Here is a 21,622-nt window from a genome sequence, read left to right as displayed (position 1 = left end):
AGATCTCGCATTAACTGCTTGCCGACCAGCCGCCGCAGTCGTACTGCGGCAACATGTCTCGGCTGTGCGAATCGCCGCCTTGTTACGTTGGTAACATTCGGCCACTAGGGGGCGCGCGCTCGCCCATGGAGCCGATGCGAGTGGCCAGCGGTCGCAATCACCGCCGGGCTCCCGCGATCGCTCTGGGCACACCGAGAACCGGTTCTCTGAGGGGAGAACAGACAGATCGTCTGTTTATACAGAGTATAAACAGCTATCTGTCATCTCCTCTGCACAGTCCCCTCCCCCCTTCAGTTAGAACACACACATAGGGAACACAATTAACCCCTTGATCGCCCCCTAGTGGTTAACCCCTTCACTGCCAGTGACATTTTTACAGTAATCTATGCATTTTTATTGCACTGATCGCTGTAGAAATGCCAATGGTCCCAAAAATGTGTCAAAATTGTCCGACGTGTCCGCCATAATGTCGCAGTCCTGATAAAAATCGCAGATCGCCGCCATTACTAGTAAGAAAAAAAGATAATAAAAATGCCATAAAACTATCCCCTATTTTATAGACGCTATAACTTTTGCGCAAACCAATCAATATACGCTTATTGCGATTTTTTTTTTTTTTTTTACCAAAAATATGTAGAAGAATACATATCGGCCTAAACTGAGGAAAAAAATATTTTTTGTAATAGATTTTTGGGGGATACTTATTATAGCAAAAAGTAAAAAATATTGAGTTTTTTTTCAAAATTGTCACTCTTTTTGTTTATAGCGCAAAAAATAAAAACTGCAGAGATGATCAAATACCACCAAAAGAAAGCTCTATTTGTGGGGAAAAAAAGGACCCAAATTTTGTTTGGGTCCAATGTCGCACGACCGCGCAATTGTCTGTTAAAGCGGCGCAGTGCCGAATCGCAAAAAGTGCTCTGGTCAGGAAGGGGGTAAAATCTTTCGGGGTTAAAGGGACTTTTTTTTTTTTTTCAAATGACAAATTTTTTTTTTATTGCATTTTAGTGTAAATATGAGATTTGAGGTATTTTTGACCCCAGATCTCATATTTAAGAGGTCCTGTCATGCTTTTTTTCTATTACAAGGGATGTTTACATTCCTTGTAATAGGAATAAAAGTGACACATATTTTTTTTTAAAGTACAGTGTAAAAATAAAAGGTAAAATAAATAAGAAAAATAATACAAAATTTTTTTAAACGTGCTCCGTCCCGCCGAGCTCGCGTGCAGAAGCGAACGCATACGTGAGTAGTGCCCGCATATGAAAATGGTGTTCAAACCACACATGTGAGGTATCGCCGCGATCGGTAGAGCGAGAGCAATAATTCTATCACTAGACCTCCTCTGTAACTCAAAAATGCAACCTGTAGAATTTTTTAACCGTCGCCTATGGAGATTTTTAAGGGTAAAAGTTTGTCGTCATTACACGAGCGGGCGCAATTTTGAAGCGCGACATGTTGGGTATCAATTTACTCGGCGTAACATTATCTTTCACAATATAAAAAAAAACTTGGGCTAACTTTACTGATGTCTTATTTTTTAATTTAAAAAGTGTATTTTTTCCAAAAAAAGCGCTAGTAAGACCTGCTGTGCAAATACGACGTGCCTGTGCCTGACTGCACAAATGCGCTTCTGGAAGAACGGTCAAACATTCCCATAGACTCACTCCTAAACCTTGTGGAAGGCCTTCCCAGAAGAGTTGAAGCTGTTATAGCTGCAAAGGGTGGGCCAACTCAATATTGAACTCTACGAACTAAGACTGGGATGCCATTAAAGTTCATGTGCGTGTAAAGGCAGGTGTCCCAATACTTTTGGCAATATAGTGTATTTACTCAGAATGTCTTGTCCATGTGTATGAAGTTCTGAGAAATTATGGATTCAAACACTGAAACTGATCTCCCTTTATAACTTAAAACTGGTCATTTTAAATGTTGCAGTTGAAATCGACATTTTGTCATTATTACATAATTTTTGTTTTTATCCTTCACTCCTCTATAGGTCTGTGATATCATACTCAGACACACCATGGAACGGTTCTCTTTCACAACCCACCTTGTTGGTGCCACCTTGGTTCAAGCAGACAGGTTTAAACAGTACACAGCGGAGTTTCCTGAAGATATACTGAAGAGTACTTTGAAAGCCTATCCAGTGCTCAATTCGAGTAGGTTGAAGACGGAGCTTTTTCTCATCTACTGCACGGAAGAGTTCAGAACCTGTCGTGGTGCTGTGGACTTACTCCAGCTGTTTATGGAGAACAATCTTGAAGAAGTCTTTGTAGAGACTATTGCTCTCCTTAAGATCCTCATCACCACACCAATGACCACAGCAGAACCTGTGAGGTGCTTCTCAACTTTGGAAAGAGTTAAGACTTTTCTGAGAAATAGCACGACCCAGGAGAGTCTGAATGCATTGGCCATGCTGTCAATAGAAAAGAGACTGGTGAATGAGATGACTGATTTCAACCAGAAGGTCATTGAAAAATTTGCAGTCCAAAAAGAAAGGAGAGCAACCTTTTCTTTCAAATAATGCTACTGGCCAGTGATTAGGCAACTTCACAGTGTTTGTTTTTTTTGTTGTTGTTGAATGATTACCTTGATTACATAACTCATACTGATAATACTTCTATAAAACTGGAAGAACGTATCAGTCTTGCGAAAGATTCCCCATCCAAATTTGCAGCTACTTGGATCTGTTGGCGCCACTATTGCACAACTGATTACTACCAACACCTAGCTACATCTCAGCTGTAACCTCATGGTGAACAGTTTAACCCAGTGATTCTCAACCAGGGTTCCTCCAAAGGTTGCTAGGGGTTCCTCCAGCATTGGGCGATTTCTGCCTCTCAGATAAGTTCCCACTGACACCATTGATCTTTTTTAGCTATCTGTAAGGAGGTAATTCTTCCCAATGACCACAAGTGTAAGGACCATTCTTCCTACTGACCATCACACTATTGTATGATGAGTTGTAGATTTCTCATTTTTAGCAGGGGTTCCCTGAGACCGGAGAACTATTTCAAGGGTGCCTCTGTGTTGAAAAGGTTGAGAAAGGCTGGTTTAACCACTTCCCGCCCAAGGCCATCATATGACCTCCTGGACTTTGAGTGGAGGTATCTGGATGATAAACATGGGATATCTGGGTTACCTCCGTGGGAACAAACCCTTCTGGTTTTAATTCTACTGACCTATTGAGAGTATCTGTAGGGTAGTGCAGATTAGGTGGTGCCTTTTTTTTTTAGTTCACACCTATACCAATGAGCTGTATTCAAATCCGACATCTTGGTTGCCAAGTGAATAGTTGATAGTTTTGTTTTGTTTGTTTTTTATGTCTTCTTGTTTTACCTTATCAGCCTGGGTATGCCCAATAGGCTTTGTTTTGTACCTTAACTTCAAAATACTTAATAAAGAGTATCTTGGAGAAAAAAAAAGACACATCATGCACTATTCTCATTAGAAGGTGTTTAATTTCCTTGTAATAGGAATAAAAGTGTTACAAAAAATAATTCACGGGAAAGTGTAAAAATAAACTATTAAATAAAAATGTAAATGGATAGTGTAAAAATAAAATAAAATTTAAAAAAAATGGAAGTTCTAAAAATAAAATAAATAATAAATAAAAAAAAAATATGCGTTCCTGCCCCCGCGTGCTCACACCCAGAAGCATACGTACATCGCGCCAGCATATGTAAAGGGCATTTAAACCACACATGTGAGGTATTGTCACGAACATTGGAGCGAGAGCAATAATTCTAGCCCAAGACCTCCTCTACTAAACGGGTAACATGTAAAAAATATTAAAGCCTCGCCTATGAAGATTTTTAAGTACCGAAGTTTGGCGCTGTTCCATGAGTGTGCGCAATTTTAAAGCGTGACATGTTGGTTTTCTATCTCCGTGGCGTAACCTCATCTTTCACATTATATAAAATTTGGGCTAACTTAACTGTTTTTTTTTTTTTGTTTTTTTTTTTAATTCATAAAACTTTTTTTTTCCAAAAAAATACGCATTTGAAAAATTGCTGCACAACTACCATGTGACCGAAAAAGTTGCGATGATCACCATTTTATTCCCTAGGGTCTCTGCTAAAAAAAATATATAATGTTGGGGGTTATGAGTAATTTTCTAGCAAAAAAAAAAGATGATTTTTACATGTAGGAGAGGAGTTCCAGAATCGGCTTGGGCTGGAAGTGGTTAATTTTTCAGTTTGTTTACCCCCCCCCAAAAGTTTTTTTTTTAGCATCAGCCACCACTGGTCTGGACACTTTCTTTCAGCCATGGCATAGTTTCTTTCGGCATGGGTGAGTTTCCGGCTTTGGTATTCTACTGGATGTTCTTCCCCGTTAATTCTCTGGAAAAATACTGCTGCAAGGCCAGCTTCAGTGGTTTCTTTTTCTACAAAAAGTTCATGACTAAAGTTGGGGAAAATTAAAGTGGTTGTAAAACCTGGAAAGTCAAATACAAAGTAAACACTAAATCTAATAAAGAACAAGGGCACAAATCATGAAAAAAATGGTGGCGCAACGCCCCATCTGCCTGAGCCTGTGTGAAGGGGGTGTGTCTGCTGCTGCTCTGTACCTTGCTGAGACTGAGATCAGAGCCAAGTTTACTTTCACTTTCCTGTCTCCTCTCCATCCAAGATTGAGGTACAAAGCTCACTGAGTCAGCAGAGCATACAAAGGAACGCGAGAGAGAGAGAGACATCAAAGAGAGAGAGACCTCAGGAAATAGAGAGAGAGACATAATAGAGAAATACATCAGAGAATGCAGAGAGAAAGATACCTCAGAAAGTACAGGGAGAGAGAGATATCAGAGAATCCAGAGAGAGTGAGAGACCTCAGAGAATCCACAGAGAGATATCTGAGGAAGACATCAGAGAGCAATATCCAAGAGAGAGAGACATCAGCTAGAGACATCCAAAAATACAGAGAGAGAGATCAGAGAATACAGAGAGACACATCAGAGAATACAGAGGGAGCAATATCCGAGAGAGACATTGGAGAGAGATCGGAGCATACAGAGAGAGAGATATCAGAGAGTGATATCTGAGAAAGAGAGATATCTGAGTGATATCGAAATGCGATATAGGAGAGGGATCTGAGAATACAGAGAGAGAGAGAGAGACATTGGAGAGAGCCATATCAGAGAGAGACATCAGAGAGAGATCGGAGAATACAGAGAGTGATATCTGAGAAAGAGAGATATCTGAGTGATATCGGAAAGCGATATAGGAGAGAGATCCGAGAATACAGAGAGAGAGAGAGACATTAGAGAGAGCAATATCAGAGAGAGAGAGACATTGGAGAATACAGAGAGCAATATCAGAGAAAGAGACAAATTAGAGAGAGATCGCAGAGAGCGATATCACCGAGAGAGGGATATCTGAGAGAGCGATATCAGAGAAAGAGAGATACATCAGAGAGAGATCCGAGAATACAGAGAGACTCCACAGAGAGAGACAGCAGAGAATCCAGAAAGAGAGAGACATGAGAGGGAGACATCAGAGAGAGAGAGAGAGCGACATCAGACATCCAAGAATACAGAGAGATCAGAGAGAGAGAGACACACATCAGAGAGAGACATTGGAGAGAGCAATATCAGAGAGAGATCGGAGAATACAGAGAGAGAGAGACATCAGAGAGCGATATCAGAGAAAGAGAGACATTAGAGAGATCGGAGAGAGCAATATCAGAGAGAGAGATCCGAGAATACAGAGACATCAGAGAGAGCGATATCAGAGAAAGAACGAAAGAGACATCAGAGAAAGCCTTATCGGAGAGAGATTCCAGAATACAGAGAGAGAGACTGAGCGATTTTAGAGAGAGATCAGAGAATACAGAGTGAGCGATATCAGAGAAAGAGGGATATCTGAGGGAGCGATATCAGAGAAAGCGAGAGATATCTGACATAGATTTCAGAGAGAGATCCGAGAATACAGAGAGAGAGACATTGGAGAATACAGAGAGCGATATCTGAGAAAGCGATATCTGAGAGAGATCCTAGAATACAGAGAGAGAGAGAGACATTGGAGAATACAGAGAGCGATATCTGAGAAAGCGATATCCGAGAGAGATCCGAGAATACAGAGAGAGACACATCAGAGAATAAAGAGAGCGATATCGGAGAAAGAGAGAGCGATAGAGAGAGAGATCGGAGAATACAGAGAGAGACGTCAGAGAGAGCGGTATCGGAGAAAGAGAGGGATATTTGAGAGAGAGAAATCAGAGAAAGCAATATCAGAGGGATCCGAGAACACAGAGAGAGAGAGAGACATCAGAGAACACAGAGAGAGTGATATCGGAGAAAGAGAGACATAAGACAGAGCAATATCAGAAAGAGATCGGAGAATACATAGAGACATCAGAGAGCGCGATATCAGAGAGATCCAAGAATACAGAGAGAGACAGACATTATAGAGCAATATTTGAGAGAGGGATATCTGAGAGCGAGATATCTGAGAGACATCAGAAAAAGCGATATCAGAGAGAGATCCGAGAATACAGAGAGAGCGACATCAGAGAGACACACATCAGAGAGAGTAATATCAGAGAAAGGGAGAGATATCTGAGAGAGAGAAATCAGAGAGACATCAGAGAAAGCGAATACAGAGAGAGAGACATCAGAGAGCGATATCAGAAAGAAAGGGATATCTGAGAGCGATATCAGAGAAAGAGAGAAACATCAGAGAGAGATCCAAGAATACAGAGAGAGATAGATTCAGAAAGAGAGACATTAAAGAGAGATATCGGAGATTACAGAGAGAGAGAGCGATATCACTGAGAGACATTGGAGAATACAGAGAGAGACATTAGAGAATAGAGAGAGCGATATCAGAGAGAGATCCCAGACTACAGAGAATACAGAGAGAGACATTAGAGAGAGCGATATCAGAGAGAGATCTGAGACTACAGAGAGAGACTCTGGGTTTGATTTACTAAAGGCAACTCCACTTTGCACTACAAGTGCACTTGGAAATAAAGTCGCTGTAGATCTGAGGGGAACATACAATGAAAATAAAAAACAGCATTTTTGCTTGTACATGATTGGATGATAAAATCAGCAGGCCTTCCCTCATTTCAGATCTAAAGCGACTGCACTTCCAAGTGCACTTGTAGTGCAAAGTGGATTTGCCTTTAGTAAATCAACCCCAGAGTGTATAGGTGGGAGGGGAATAATGTGATGTTAGGTCTCTGCCCCCCAAGCTTTGGTGCTATGCCACACCCACAGATTGGCAGATTTCTAGGGGCTACAACCGAATAAAGATGACTTTTTGAGAGGTACACACACTGAATTACGTTGTGACAACATTATCTACCAAACCGTGCAAAAGAATAGTGTTTTGGATTTACCACTGGTCCCTTACATAATATTGCCTTCAGCTCTTGAAAGCTCTCTCTGACTCTTCATTCCTTTGCATCATGGTGGTCATGCTTCCTTTGGTGAGTCATTCCTTTGCATCATGGTGGACTTGCTCCCTTTGGTGAGTCATTCTTTTGCATCATGGTAGACTTGCTCTCTTTGGTGAGTCATTCCTTTTCATCATTGTGGACTTGCACCCTTTGGTGGCTCATTCCTTTTCATTATGGTGGTTATGCTCCCTTTGATGAGTAAAGCCTCATACACAGGATCATATTTTCGGACGAACGTTTGTCCGTTTTTTTTTTTTGCATGATAGCCATACGAAAATACTTGTACAACAGAATTCAACTTCAGAAGTGATGTAATGCATTTGAATTGTTTTGTATGTATTCTTTAGTTTCCAAGCATGCGTAGTCTTGCTCTTACGATTTTTTCAGACGTTGTGTTCACATACGATTAAAATTTTATAGCGTGCACATTCAGTTTTTGTTCTATGAAAATTCAGAATCAACTGTCGAAAGCACCATACTGACGATACGGAAATTGGCAGATCGTTCAGAAGAAATTTAACTTACGATTTTCTTATCGTGTATACGGGCCTTTAATCATTCCTTTTCATTATGGTGAACTTGCTCCCTTTTTGGGAGTAAGTGGGCCTGCTTAAGGACAACACTGAGGTTGGGTTCACACCTAGACGAATTGGATGTTGGTTTCCCCGCATCCAATTCGCATGACAGGAGATTGTGACCGGCTCTCTATGGACCCGGTTCACAGAGCAGCTTGCACAGGAACGCTGTTCGTCTTTGGCTCTGTTTCAGGGCCGAATTCAGGCAGATTCAGCCCTGATTCGTCCCTAAAACGGAGAACAGGGACGCAGTGGACCCCTGCTGCGAGCCACATCCATTGTCAGTGTGAACTGAGCCTTAGACATAAACTTCCCATAGCACCTTACAATCCCTAAAAAGGTGCCACCCTCTTTTTTTTTTTTTGGTTCAGTCTTGTTCAATAAAGGCTTTTTGACCCCCGACCCAAAGCTGTAGCCCAAATATCAAGCTTCTTCAGGTCTACTGTACATTTTTTAATTGGGTGTTACCTAAGTCTTACAAATAAAATTGCCTGGATCTTCTGTAGGTGGAAATCCCATTCAATACCAAATATCAAGCTTCTTCAGGTCTACTGTAAATGTTTTGATTGGGTGTTACCTAAGCTCTACAAATAAAATTGCCTGGATCTTCTGTAGGTGGAAATCCCATCATTCAATACCAAATATAACATCTAAATAAGCCAAAGCTTATGCTTTGTGGGATTGGAGAATGTAATCGATCATTCTTTGGAATTAGGTCAGAGTTCGATATAAGCCAAAATGGAGACCCATTTACTGCTACAGACCATCAGGTGTCGTATCAGGTGTCTCCTTCACCCTGTCGTTTGAGGACTTTGGTGAGGTATATACATGTGTCATATAAAAGATCAAAAGAAGAAATTCCTGTGGAGGACTGTGGCCCTTCCCTACAAGAAGTATGGTAACAAGAAGTCCCATTCTTCTACATCCTTATCAACCACTTTTTGTTAGAATACCATTCAGAATTCTCTTGATGAACCATTCTACCAGCCCATCAGTTTGGGAGTTTGGTGATATACGTAGGTGAGGACATTTCAACAATCGACACAACTCTTTGATATAAAACGTCAAAGCATATATTGCCAGCACACCGTGGTTCATCAAAATAACGTCCAATAGGTTATTGAGAAGATCATAGCGGTATTGTGCAATTACCACAAGTACTCTTTGTCGTCACAATGCCTGCGTAATATTGCACCTTACAGTTATGGTGTGACCTTCTCAATAGACATTATCTTGATGATCTATGGAGTGCTGGTGATATAATCTTTGATCTATGATGTTAGCAGTCTTCAGCTGGTATTTGCTACAACACCTGCTTTCTCCCTGGCCTTTTCCAGGAACGTGTGCGATTGTAATGTTACACATTGTGCTTTTGAAGTGAAAGGAGTTCCTTTGCCTGTCAAACTTTCCCTAGGAATACCAGTACAGGAGAAGTGCAAAAATAATGGCCACTTATTACAAAAGTGAAATACAATCATCTTGTGCAAATTAAACAAGACAATTTTAATTCTGCTCAAATCTACTACTACTACTAGTAACTTCTATTTTTTCTACAGCCTACTACTACTACACTCTTTCTCTCTCTCTCTCTCTCTTTATCTGACCCTTATGGACCTCCTGAAACTAATCCATTGACCACTTAGGAGTCCATTGACCCCAGGTTGATAACCCCTGGTCCTACCCTCAAGCTCTCTCCTCTCCTCCTCCCATGCTCGTCTCCAGGATTTCTCCAGAGCCTCTCTTATCCCCTGGAACTCGCTACCTCCACCTGCCCCGCTATCCCCTACTCTTGCTACCTTCAGGCGATCCCTGGAAACTCATCTCTTCAGGAAAGCCTATCACGTCTCCAACGAATCTCCTACCACTTCAATCAGCTCATTCCCCACAGTTACAACCTTTTGTACCACCTGCCTCACCGTATTAGATTGTAAGCTCTTCTGAGCAGGGCCCTCTTAACCCTCTTGTATTTTATTGTATTATAACTGTATTGTCTCCCTTAAACTGTTGGCGCTATATAAATCCTGTATTATAATAATAATAATAATCATGACGTAACTGATGATGGTATTAACTTGTACGAAAATTCTCGACCAACAAAGGCAAATGTAGCTATGTACTAGTGCAGCCTTTCTCAACCTTTTTACCCCAGGGGAACCCTTAAAATAATTTTCAGGTCTCGGGGAACCCCTGATAAAACCCATTCATTGGGGGTCAGTGGGAACAATGCCCCGTAGTTTGGTGGTCAGTGAGAAGAATGACATTTTTTACAGTGGTGGTAAGAACGGCCCCCTTACAGAGAGCTATAAAGATCATTGGTGTCATACCACTGGCTCCTCCAAGTGGCATTGGCTCAGAAGTATGTAGGCGCCATCAAACAGGAGGTAAATCAGCCACAGTTCAAGGAACCCCTAGCCATCTCTGGAGGAACCCTGGTTGAGAATGGCTGTACTAGTGTGATAGAAGAGGAAGTGTTGGGTCGTTCTTGGCTCCTGATCATCTTTTTTTTTTTCTATTCGATTATCTCCGTATGATTATTGTACATATTGGACATTGTGTTCACATACGATAACAAATTTGTAGCTTGCACTTTTTTTTTTTTCTTGGTCTGAACAGTTGGAATCGGCTGTTGAAAGCACTATACTAACGAACAGATAATCGACCAGTCGTTCCTTATATAGAAACTTTCGTACGACTTTCTTATCCTGCGTACGGGCATTTACTATTTAAAATAGCTATTCCTGGAATTCTTCTTTTACATATTTGGGTTTTCTGTGTTTTTTTTTTTCGCACATTCTTGTGGTTATTTTCGAACACGCAGTTATTATCTTGGAACAGTTACATACGGAAAAGAGATGGTACCCCCTCCCTTTAATGTCCTAACTGTAATGAGGGGGGGTGTTTGTATTATTGAGTGGAACAAAAAAGACCGTAAGATTGCGAGCAAGCAGACGCAGTACATACAAACAGGAAGTGATGTAAGCTGCAGACAGGAAGTGATGTCAGGTACAGACAGGAAATGATGATAGGTACAGACAGGAAGTTGCAGGTGAGAGGTGAGTTGGAAGGAAGTAGAGAGGAGACATTGCTGGAACTGGCAGTAGAGAAGGTAATAAGATATTATTTTATATTTACACCCAGTAACCCCCCCCCGTCATGTCCGTCCTCTTCCTCCATAGTCACTGTGATGTCTTTTATCTCCAGGAGATGCCACTAAACCATAGGCGTGCGCACAGGGTGTCCTGGGTGTGCCTAGGCACACCCTAATCACCCCATGTGCATTTGCATTATCCAGGAGCAGCACCAGGTGGGTGGTTGGGGGTGTCAGTGGCCATTGTAAATGCCCCATTATATTAAAATATAGGTTCAACTTTAGGAACACGTTACACCCGTATTTAGGGTGTATCGTAATATGCTCCCAATCAACTGCCTCCAGCCACAAGCGCCAGCAGGTGGTGTTCATGTGTGTTTGAGCTTTGGGGTGCACGCCCTAATGCAATAGGCTGCGCACACCTATGCACTAAACACTAAACAGATAAATAAACCTATTGAAAGACACCCCCCCTCCTCCATGTATAAACTCATTTACCGGTGGTGAATTAATCACTGACATTTAAAACACATTGACCGGCGAAGAATTGTCTACAGAGAATGTGAATGAGTTATCATATGATCATCATCAGCGAGGCCGCTATATTATCTGTCTACAGCGATCAGAGTCTTGTATGGATCACGTGATCTCATCAATGAGGATGGAGGAAGAAGACCCGAGTCACATGACTGAGAGGATATTGGACCTCACCCTGGAGATCATCTACCTGCTGACTGGAGAGGTGAGGAGGATTCTGGGAGGTCACATGACATCACTCTTATCTCTATTAATAAAACAGACCTGACCGGAGAGGTGAGGAGGATTCTGGGAGGTCACATGACATTATTGTTGTTCTTTCAATGCAGAATCTTCCTCCATTGAAGTCTGGTAACCATCTAACCATCACAGTGCCTTCACCTCACTCCCTGAAACCCAATAGAAACAATGACAAGAAGATTCTAGAAGTCACCAAGAAGATGATTGATCTGCTGACAGGAGAGGTGAGCGGTGCCGGGAATTCTGGGACATTATCCAGTAACAGACAAGGGATGTGTCTGGATGGTGACTGTATCATTGTGTGTGTCAGGTTCCTATAAGGTGTCAGGATGTCACTGTCTATTTCTCCATGGAGGAGTGGGAGTATTTAGAAGGACACAAGGATCTCTATAAGGACGTCATGATGGAGAATCAGCCGCCCCTCACATCACCGGGTAAGAGGAGACGTTATTGTGAAGGAGAGAGCAGTACGGAGGCTCCACCTAGATCCCCCATCATCTGATAAACACATAGAAACAATGTATTCAGTCAGTGTGTGTGTTTCCTACAGATGGATCCAGTAATGGGAACCCACCAGAGAGATGTCCCCTTCCTCTGTATTCCTGGGATTCCACACAGGAAGATCATACCATCCCTCACCATCATCAGGTAGGTGGGAATCAGCATGTAGATATAATAATGTATTCTAAGCTATGAGAGGACATTCTTCTATGTATTTTATTGTTTTTTTTGGATATTTTCAGTCTGAATTAATGTCTTTAGTCCACTTCTTCGTTTTCAGCCACCTTTCGAGATCCTTCAACTTTTGATGTTTTTTAAATATCCATATACAACTGTACCTACCTTTCTTCTGTGGGTCTTGGGTATAGTCACTTGACATAATGGGTATTCTTCCAGCTTATGTTGCTCCAACATTGGCTGTATTCTCAATGGCATAGTGCTGTTCTTTTCTCCCGTGGGTCCAGGCTGGTGTAATGTCATGCCCCCCAGGGTGTGAGTGCCTGACTACCTGGACTTAGAGGAAATGGCTGGGAGATCTCATTTTGCTCTGCAGCAGGCCTCCCCAGATGTGTATTTGTCACATGTCATATTCAGGTACATACATACAAAAAACACACACACAGTTAATATTGTATTAATAATTACAGATTTGACCAGATGTGTGTCTTTTACATCTGCCTGGAGTTCACTCCATATGTTGTTATTTTGGGTTTAGGGTGAAAAGCTGATCAATAAAGATGCTGAGGTTAAGGAGCAAGAAGTGCGGACGGATGTGGGGGGTGATCAGCCATCCACTGAGGAGGTTGGGATGATTACGAAAAGTGGACAGGATGACATTTCTCCTCCTATCAACACAGGTAAGTAACAGACACTATGGAAGACACAGGTCACAGGTCTCATTTTACTTCTGAGTATAAGGATTGTAGTTTAGGCAAAAATGTTAGATACTTATCAGATCTTCACATCATCAGATGAGTCTGAATTATAAATGGTAGACCATCTAGAAGAGCAAGCAGAAAAAAAAAATCAGTAGACCCAAAAGGAGAAAACAAGAATATGTCCATTATAGGTTATTCACAAGTATTACTAGTACTTCATTTTACAGCCTAGAGCTTCCTTCCAAAAGGATGTCTACTCTTTTCACCTGAATGAGAACATCGTACTTTTCTCCTACTATCCATCTTTTCACCACCCTAAATAGATTGGTCTTCACTTTATACTGTTTACTTTATGAAAGGTCCATCTCCATTCCCCAATATAATGTCATGTTCCCAACAAATGAGGAGGAGATACTGTACATCATATGAAAGGTCCATCTCCATTCCTCAATATAACGTCATGTTCCCAACACATGAGGTGGAGATACTGTACACCATATGAAAGGTCCATCTCCATTCCTCAATATAACGTCATGTTCCCAACAAATGAGGAGGAGTTACTGTACACCATATGAAAGGTCCATCTCCATTCCTCAATATAATGTCATGTTCCCAACAAATGAGGAGGAGATGATGTTCACCATATGAAAGGTCCATCTCCATTCCTCAATATAATGTCATGTTCCCAACAAATGAGGAGGAGATACTGTACACCATATGAAAGGTCCATCTCCATTCCTCAATATAACGTCATGTTTCCACATAGCTGTCATCAATGCGCAAAATAATGTTACTCTGTGCTTCATAGTTTTGGGTGATTTGTATCTTTTATCTGGTTTATTTTCATATTTTGGTGTTACAGTTGTACCAATCCCATGCCAGAGCTCTGTGAAACTGTTGACTGCTAGACCAACCTGTAATAATTCTTTTATTACTGACTTTTTTTTTTTATTGCTTTCCAGCAGATGGATGTGATGCCGGGAATACTTTGGAGAAACATCTTACATTACCTGATCATAACACAGAAGATAATGTCATCACACAGGATCCTCCAGGAGGAAATCCAAATACACAAAATATACATCACAGACCTTCCTGTCCGGAGACATCAATGGATCCCTCTGATCAGGGGGAATCTTCTCATCAATCACATACTATGATTGTAAATATCCATGTAAGATCTCACACTGCAGATCGATCAACAGATCCTTCTAATCCCGAGGAATCTTCCCCACCCCATGAAGGAGATCACCAAGATGTCAATCTATTGTCATGTTCTGAGTGCGGGAAATGTTTCACTGAAAACAAAAACTTTTTTAAACACCAGAGAATTCACAAGGGTGAGCGTCTTTATTCATGTTCAGAGTGCGAGAAATGTTTCACTCGGAAAGCCGCACTTACAGAACACCAGAGGTTTCATACTGGTGAGCGTATTTTCCATTGTTCAGAGTGCGGGAAATGTTTCACTAAGAAAAGGGATTTTAATGAACACCAGAGAATGCACACGGGAGAACGCCCCTTTCTCTGTTCAGATTGTGGAAAATGTTTTTCTTCCAAAGGATACCTTCAAAAACACCAGAAAACTCACACTGGTGAGCGTCCCCATTCCTGTACGAAGTGTGGAAAATGTTTCACTCGGAAAGGCGCGCTTGTTAAACACCAGAGTGTTCACACGGGTGAGCGTCCTTTCCCTTGTTCGGAGTGCGAGAAAAGCTTTATTCATAAAGGAAAACTTATTTTACACCAGAGAATTCACACTGGTGAGCATTTTTTCTCTTGTTCAGAGTGCGGGAAATCTTTCATTGAAAAGGAAAAACTTATTCTGCATCAGAGAACGCACACGGGTGAGCGCCCTTTTACCTGTTTAGAGTGTGGAAAATGTTTTGCTCAGAAAACCCCTCTTGTTGTACACCAGAGAATTCACACAGGAGAGCGTCCCTATTCGTGTACAGAGTGCGGGAAACGTTTCACTGAGAAAGGAAAACTTATTGAACACCATAGAAGTCACACGGGGGAGCGTCCCTATTTATGTACAGAGTGCGGAAAATCTTTCACTCGGAAAGGAAACCTTGCCGCACACCAGAGAAGACACACAGATGGGCACCCACACTGTGCTCAGAGTGCAGGAAATGTTCTACAGAAGAAAGAAGCCTAATTGGACATCAGAGAGAACGAACCTGCTGATTCTTTTGACAAATCTACGATGGCTTTTACTTGTCCATAGAACAACTGTGGGATAAAAACATTTATAAAGGAGTGCTCTTTAACTTAAAAGTTGAGTTTGATGGTCCAAGTCTTCTCTTGGCTTCTATTTTTTGGAGACCTCGGTGAGGGAACGTGTCTGCTGCAGGCCCACAAGTTTTATGGAATGCCCATTCGTCATGCTATGAAAATAAAAAACAGCATGGAGCGGTAACCCCTCGTAATAGGTATGCAGACTTGGGAACCTAAAGATATAAGCATATCCAAAAAAAACTGTAACCCAGAAGCCTCAGATCCACCAAGGTAGGGAGTAGATAGGCCCAAGCTGTGTAGAATCCTCACCCCAGTGTGAGGTCAAGCACTCAAGCGTGTTCTGACATTGTCACGAGGGCCCACGTACCTGATGTGAGACCAAAGTAGTGGGGAGGCCTCCCTTGCACCTCGGGTCCTTAAAGCTTCTGGAGATGGAGACAGAGACTTGGTGGGGACACCAAGTGGCAGGGGCGCCAAGGGTGAGGAGCACCGAGTAAGCCTTAGTCCGAGCCAAGGTCAAGTCCAGTTGCGCAACGAAGCATGAAAGGGTTAATCAGAAGAAGAGTGGTCGAGATCCAAGCCGGGGTCGGTTCCAATCTGGCAGCTGAGTACAAAAGGGCAAAGAAGTAGAATGGTTAAGGTACAAATCCGAGGTCAAAGGCAAGCAGCAATCAAGAGTAGTCAAACAGGTTTCCAGGTCACAACAGGTTCAGACAGATCACACACTAGCACAGGAACAAGGGGGGACCGAAGATAATCCAGCAATTTGGCAGTGTCTGGGCTGGGCTTATATAGGGAAGTTTGAGGTCACTTCCTGTACACCTCCTGGGGATTTTCCCGCCTTTTTCCATCAGGTTGATGTCACTTCCTGTGCGCCTCCTGGGAATTTTCCCGCCTTTTTCCATCAGGTTGAGGTTACTTCCTGTGCACGTCCTGGGCATTTTCCTGCCCTTTTCCATCAAGTCTTCTGCGCAGGTGCAGGTTGGCGCCCTGAGGCATCTTTGGCGCATGCTCAGTTGGCACGGATTTCCTCTTGCGGCAACGCGCCATTGGTGAATGCGTAGTAAGCCCTGGACTCTTACAGACATGTTCTAACTTGCATTCTCCTGGGTCGCAGACCAGTTGTCTCAGTCTTTACGGAGTAGTAGAAGAAATAACGTGTGTGTGTCATGCTGTTGGTGGAAAATGAGTGATCGGAATCTGGAGCAGTGGATTAACATTCAATTTTGCGTGAAAATTTGCCAAACTGCAAGCGAAACTTTAATTCTGCTACAACAGGCTTGGTGAACATTCCATGAAGAAATGAAGTGTTTTTGAATGACATAAGCGGTTTGAGAGTGGTGCAGTAGCCTTTCATTCTTGGATAATCAGCCGATTCTTTTTGTATTAACATTTTTCATTATTATAAAAAAATGCACTACATATGAAATGGAAACATATTGCAATAAAGTAAGGTATACAAGTGAAATAAGATGATGATTTCTACTTATTGTATTTGGGTTGGAATCAAACACTGGTACAAGAGGACCTAAATACCCTCCCAGCAGCCAGCATTAGATGGAAACTGATTACTGGGGTCCGCTGGCTGCTTGAAAACACCCATTGGTGGACACCAGAACTGCAACCTTCTGCTCTGGGAGGCACAGTGCCACCAGCATGTGATCCAGGTCCTGACTAAAGAATAACAATTAAATTATACATGGGTAAGGCAGTTACCGTATTGAAAGTTATATAAAATGGGCTTTCCAGTGCACAGTCAAGATACAACGGACATCAGTGGGCATCTCTTCAAAAAAGTCAAAGGTGATCGCTTAATGAGGAGTGGTGGAAACACTAATCCCACATGGGTGTAGCCCTGCCTCCATAGGAGCTGCTGGTAATAGCTGGCTCTCCCCAGATAGTACACAGGCTGCTCATCCCCACAAGCACCAGTCCATCCACACCAGCTCCAATAACACAGTCTAGAGCAGTGGTTCTCAACCTTTCTAGTGCCGTGACCCCTTGATAAAATTTCTCAAGTTGTGGGGACCCCTAACAGTAAAATTATTTTCCTAGCGTGGGTTGTCAGCACCCAAGGCAAGACAAGTAATTTGCACCCATGGACATTAAGCGCTCCCTGAGTCCCTTCCACTTGTACAATATTAAAACCCCTTATGGTACATTTTAGGATGTACCACTCTTTCTCTTTGTTCTCCTTTCTTTCCCTTTTATCTCTCTCTATCCTAATTTCTTGCCCCCCCCCCCATCCCTCTCTCTAGCCGTCTTTCTTTGTTCCTCTCCCTTCCATGTATTCTCTATTTTTATTCCTTCTCTTACTCCTTGGTGTGTGTGAGGGGGGGGGGGGGATGAGTGGCAATGCTGGGGGGAGTTCTGATCAGCCAACTTAGGTGCTCTTGAGGTCATCAAGATCATCTCAAAGTCATCTGCTAAGAGGCTAAATGGGCAGGAACAGCCCAGCTGGGCGGCCACAGGCTCTAGGGACAGCCCTGCTAGGCGGCCGCAAAAAGGCTGGGAGAGCAGTGCAGGCTTCAGGAACAGCCCAGGATTCAGTGACCCCTGGCAAATCATCATTCGACCCCCAGGTTGAGAACCACTGGTCTAGAGGATGTCTTTTTGATATTTATTGCTTGAAGAACTTTTAAATAGGAGAGACATTAGGGCATGTAATGCTCCAAAATGCTGCACAGTAACAAGAGGACATGCTTCTCTAGGCACAAATTTCAGGACTCTGCTGAGGATAGGGCCATGGCCAGTACTCCCAATGGCTACCTCTAGCACTTACACTATATTGTCTCTCAAACTAGATATATATATATAAAGTGTTATCCAATTTTTATATGCGCATAATACACATGTATGTATCTGCATAAATGTTTTAAAATTAATAAAAAGAGATTGAATACACTTTATTGCCAAAAGTATTGGGACACACCTCCAACTCATTGGATTCAGGCAGAGCTGGACTGGGACAGAAATGTGGCCCTGGACTTTATCCAGACCGGCCCAGGGCACAGCACATCAGGGAACATCAGGGTACTGGGCACAGCACATCAGGCCACATCAGGGTACAGCACATCAGGGTACAGAGCCCAGCATATCAGAGAACATCAGGGTACAGGGCACATCAGAGCACAGCACATCAGGGTACAGGGCACATCAGAGCACAGCACATCAGGGTACAGCACAACAGGCCACATCAGGGTGCAGGGCATGGCACGGCACATCAGGATAGGGCACAACAGGACAGGGCATATCAGGACTCAGCACATTAGAGCATAGCACATCAGGGCACAGCACATCGGGGTACAGGACACAGCACATCAGGGTACAGTGCACATCAGGGCACAGAGCCCAGCACATTAGGGTACATGGGGCACATCAAAGCACATGGGGCACATCAGGGTACATGGGGCACATCAGAGCACATTAGGGCACATTCATGGCACATCAGGGTAAACTCAGGGCACATGGGGCACATCAGGGTACATGGAGCACATCAGGGCACATGGGGCACATCAGGGTACATGGGGTACATTCAGGGCACATCAGAGCACATGGGGCACATTATGGCACATGGGGCACAACATCAAGGTACATGGGGGACAGCGTTTACTTGACGTTTTCCTCGAATGCAGACTAGCACAGGAAGCGTCTGTAATAAGTTCTCTCATGTCACGCAGCGCTGCTCCCCGGCAGCGTTGCGTGACATGAGAGAGAACTTATTACAGACGCTTCCTGTGCTACTCTGCATGCATCTCGATCTACCCGTCAGGCGCCAGCTGTCAGCGATTGACGGGTTAATCACTGCGGACCTCTGGGGGGAATTCACCGCACCGCAGATGCAATAGGCAGCCGCTGAAACCGGCCCACTGAGCCATCGGCCCACCGGGAAAGTCCCGGTAGTCCCGATGGCCAGTACATGCCTGGATTCAGGTGTATAAAATCAAGCACCTATGCATGCAGAACTGCCTCTACAAACAGTTGTGAAAGAATGGGTTGCTCTCAGGAGCTCACTGAATTCAAGAGCGGTACTGTGATAGGTCAAGTCCATCCGCAAAATTTCCTTGCTACTAAATATTCCACGGTCAGCTGTTAGTGGTATTATAACAAAGTGGAAGCAACTTGGAACAACAGCAACTCAGCCTCGTAGTGGTAGGCCACATAAAATGATAGAGTGGGGTCAGCGCATGCTGAAGCTCAGTGCGCAGAAGTCGCCAACTGTCTGCAGAGTCAATAGCTACAGACCTCCAAACTTCATGTTGCCTTCAGGTTAGCACAACAACAGTGTTTAGAGAGTTTTATGGAGTGGGTTTCAATGGCAGAGAAGCTACATCCAAGCCTTACATCACGAATTGCAATGCAAAGTGTCGGATACAGTGGTGTAAAGCACGCCACCACTGGACTCTAGAGCAATGGAGACGTGTTCTCTGGATGGATGAATCACGCTTCTTTGTCTGGCAATCCAATGGATGTGTCTGGGTTTGGCAGTTGCTAGGAGAATGGTACTTGCCGGACTGCATTGTGCCAAGTGTAAAATTGGTGGAGGGGGGATTACGGTGGGGGGGTTGTTTTTCAGGGGTTGGGCTTGGCCCCTTAGTTCCAGTGAAGGGAACTCTTAAGGCATCAGCATACCAAGACATTTTGGACAATTTCATGCTCCCAACTTTGTGGGAAAAGTTTCGGGATGGCCCCTTCTTGTTCCAACATGACTGCGCACCAGTGCACAAAGCAAGGTCCGTAAAGACATGGATGAGCGAGTTTGGGGTGAAGGAACTTGACTGGCCTGCACAGAGTACACACACAGAAAATCCAGCACTCAATGGGTTAAATGCAATCCGCAGCAGATGAAAAACTTGTGTTGAATGATAAGAAAGTTTATTCAAAAATGCAGCTAGTAAAAACCGTCCTGTTCATTCACAATAATTAGACAGAAAAAAAAAAGGGTTACATAGTCACCTGAAGTCCATTGAGCAACCAGGAGCTTATGCTGAGTTCCAACCAGAGCCGTTCTCCCGAATCACGGGAGAGAGGGGAGAAGAAGGGATGAGCACACTGGAGAGTGAGACAACCGACTGTATCCCTGCTGGGTCGGCTGATGGGTTGGGGGTGGAGACAATGGGTGGCCTGGAAGAGGAGAGTACCTGCACCTATTTTTTTGATGGGAAAAAAAAGCCCTCTTTTCTATCGGAACCAGCATTCACTTTTTCAGCAATCTGGCTACAGTAGCTCCTCTACTGGATCGAACTACACAGGCCAACCTTTGCTGCCCACTTGTATCAATGAGCCTTGGCCGCCCATGACCTTGTTGGTGGTTTGCGGGTTTTCCTTCCTTGGACCACTTTTGGTCGGTCCTGACCACAGCAGACCAGGAACATCCCACAAGAGCTGCAGTTTTGGAGTTTCTCTGACCCAGTCGTCTAGAGCAGCCTTTTTTTAACCAGGGTGCCTTGAGGTTTCTTCGGGGGTGCCTTGGCAAAATGCCTAAAAATCGCCCCAAAATTGTATACAAGCTGGTGTGTGGATAAAGCTGCCTTTTAGTTACACAAAGCCACAAGTTTTCATTGGGCACCATTACAACCTTCTTGAGAGCACCTTAGCTGAGTGATGGAGAAAAATTGAGGGAAAAGAGAAACGTTGGAATACTAGTCAGTGCCAGTTTGCAAAAGTGTATTTGCTTTGGAAGAATCATTTTTAGAATGGGGTGCCTGAAGACTGTTCATATATTTTTAAAGGGTGCCTCAAAACTGTCCATAATTTTTAAAGGGTACCTTGACTTAAAAAAGGTTGAGAAACACTGGTCTAGACATTACAATTTGGTCCTTGTCAAAGCCGCTCAAACCCTTATGCACGGTCAGAATTTCCGACAACCAATTTTCGATGTGAGCTTGTTGTCGGAAAATCCGACCGTGTGTATGCTCCATCAGACATTTTCTGTCGGAATTTCCGACAACAAATGCTTGAGAGCTGGTTCTCAAATTTTCCGACAACAAAACTTGGTCATAGAGTGTCTTATTTGTATTTGTCTGGATTTTATCTGAGGTATAAACTGCGTATATACCCAAGGATGTAAAGTAAGGAATGACAAATTAAATAGACACAACTAGACTTGGAGATTTAATACCCAGTTTTGCTTACACTGTTTTTTGCACAGTAATAATTTGTGA

The 21,622-nt window shown here is 43.2% G+C and overlaps 2 protein-coding genes across 3 annotated transcripts in view; both read left to right on the top strand.

Moving 5' to 3' along the window:
- LOC141105047 (zinc finger MYM-type protein 1-like) overlaps positions 1-16,929 on the top strand; it is a 52,986-nt gene extending 36,057 nt beyond the window's left edge. Inside the window, exon 9 of one of the 2 annotated variants that reach the window (XM_073594843.1) lies at positions 14,588-16,929. In XM_073594843.1, coding sequence (XP_073450944.1) covers positions 14,588-15,378 — 791 coding nt within the window. In that variant the 3' untranslated portion in view covers positions 15,379-16,929. Of the gene's footprint in view, positions 1-1,999; positions 7,092-14,587 lie in introns of those variants that run through there. The other variant, XM_073594842.1, reaches the window with a different exon arrangement.
- Positions 9,705-14,515, top strand: LOC141105149 (uncharacterized). Its single transcript, XM_073595035.1, has 6 exons — positions 9,705-11,085; positions 11,687-11,809; positions 11,934-12,068; positions 12,155-12,278; positions 12,395-12,492; positions 14,186-14,515. Exons 1-6 carry the CDS (start codon positions 10,996-10,998, stop codon positions 14,381-14,383), a joined length of 768 nt encoding a protein of 255 aa, XP_073451136.1. The 5' UTR covers positions 9,705-10,995; the 3' UTR covers positions 14,384-14,515.
- Positions 16,930-21,622: the final 4,693 nt, after the last annotated feature.

This window comes from Aquarana catesbeiana, linkage group LG08 (genome assembly GCF_042186555.1).
Source record: "Aquarana catesbeiana isolate 2022-GZ linkage group LG08, ASM4218655v1, whole genome shotgun sequence".
NCBI classification, from domain to species: Eukaryota; Metazoa; Chordata; class Amphibia; order Anura; family Ranidae; genus Aquarana; species Aquarana catesbeiana.
This window is presented reverse-complemented; position numbering and strand designations above follow the sequence as displayed.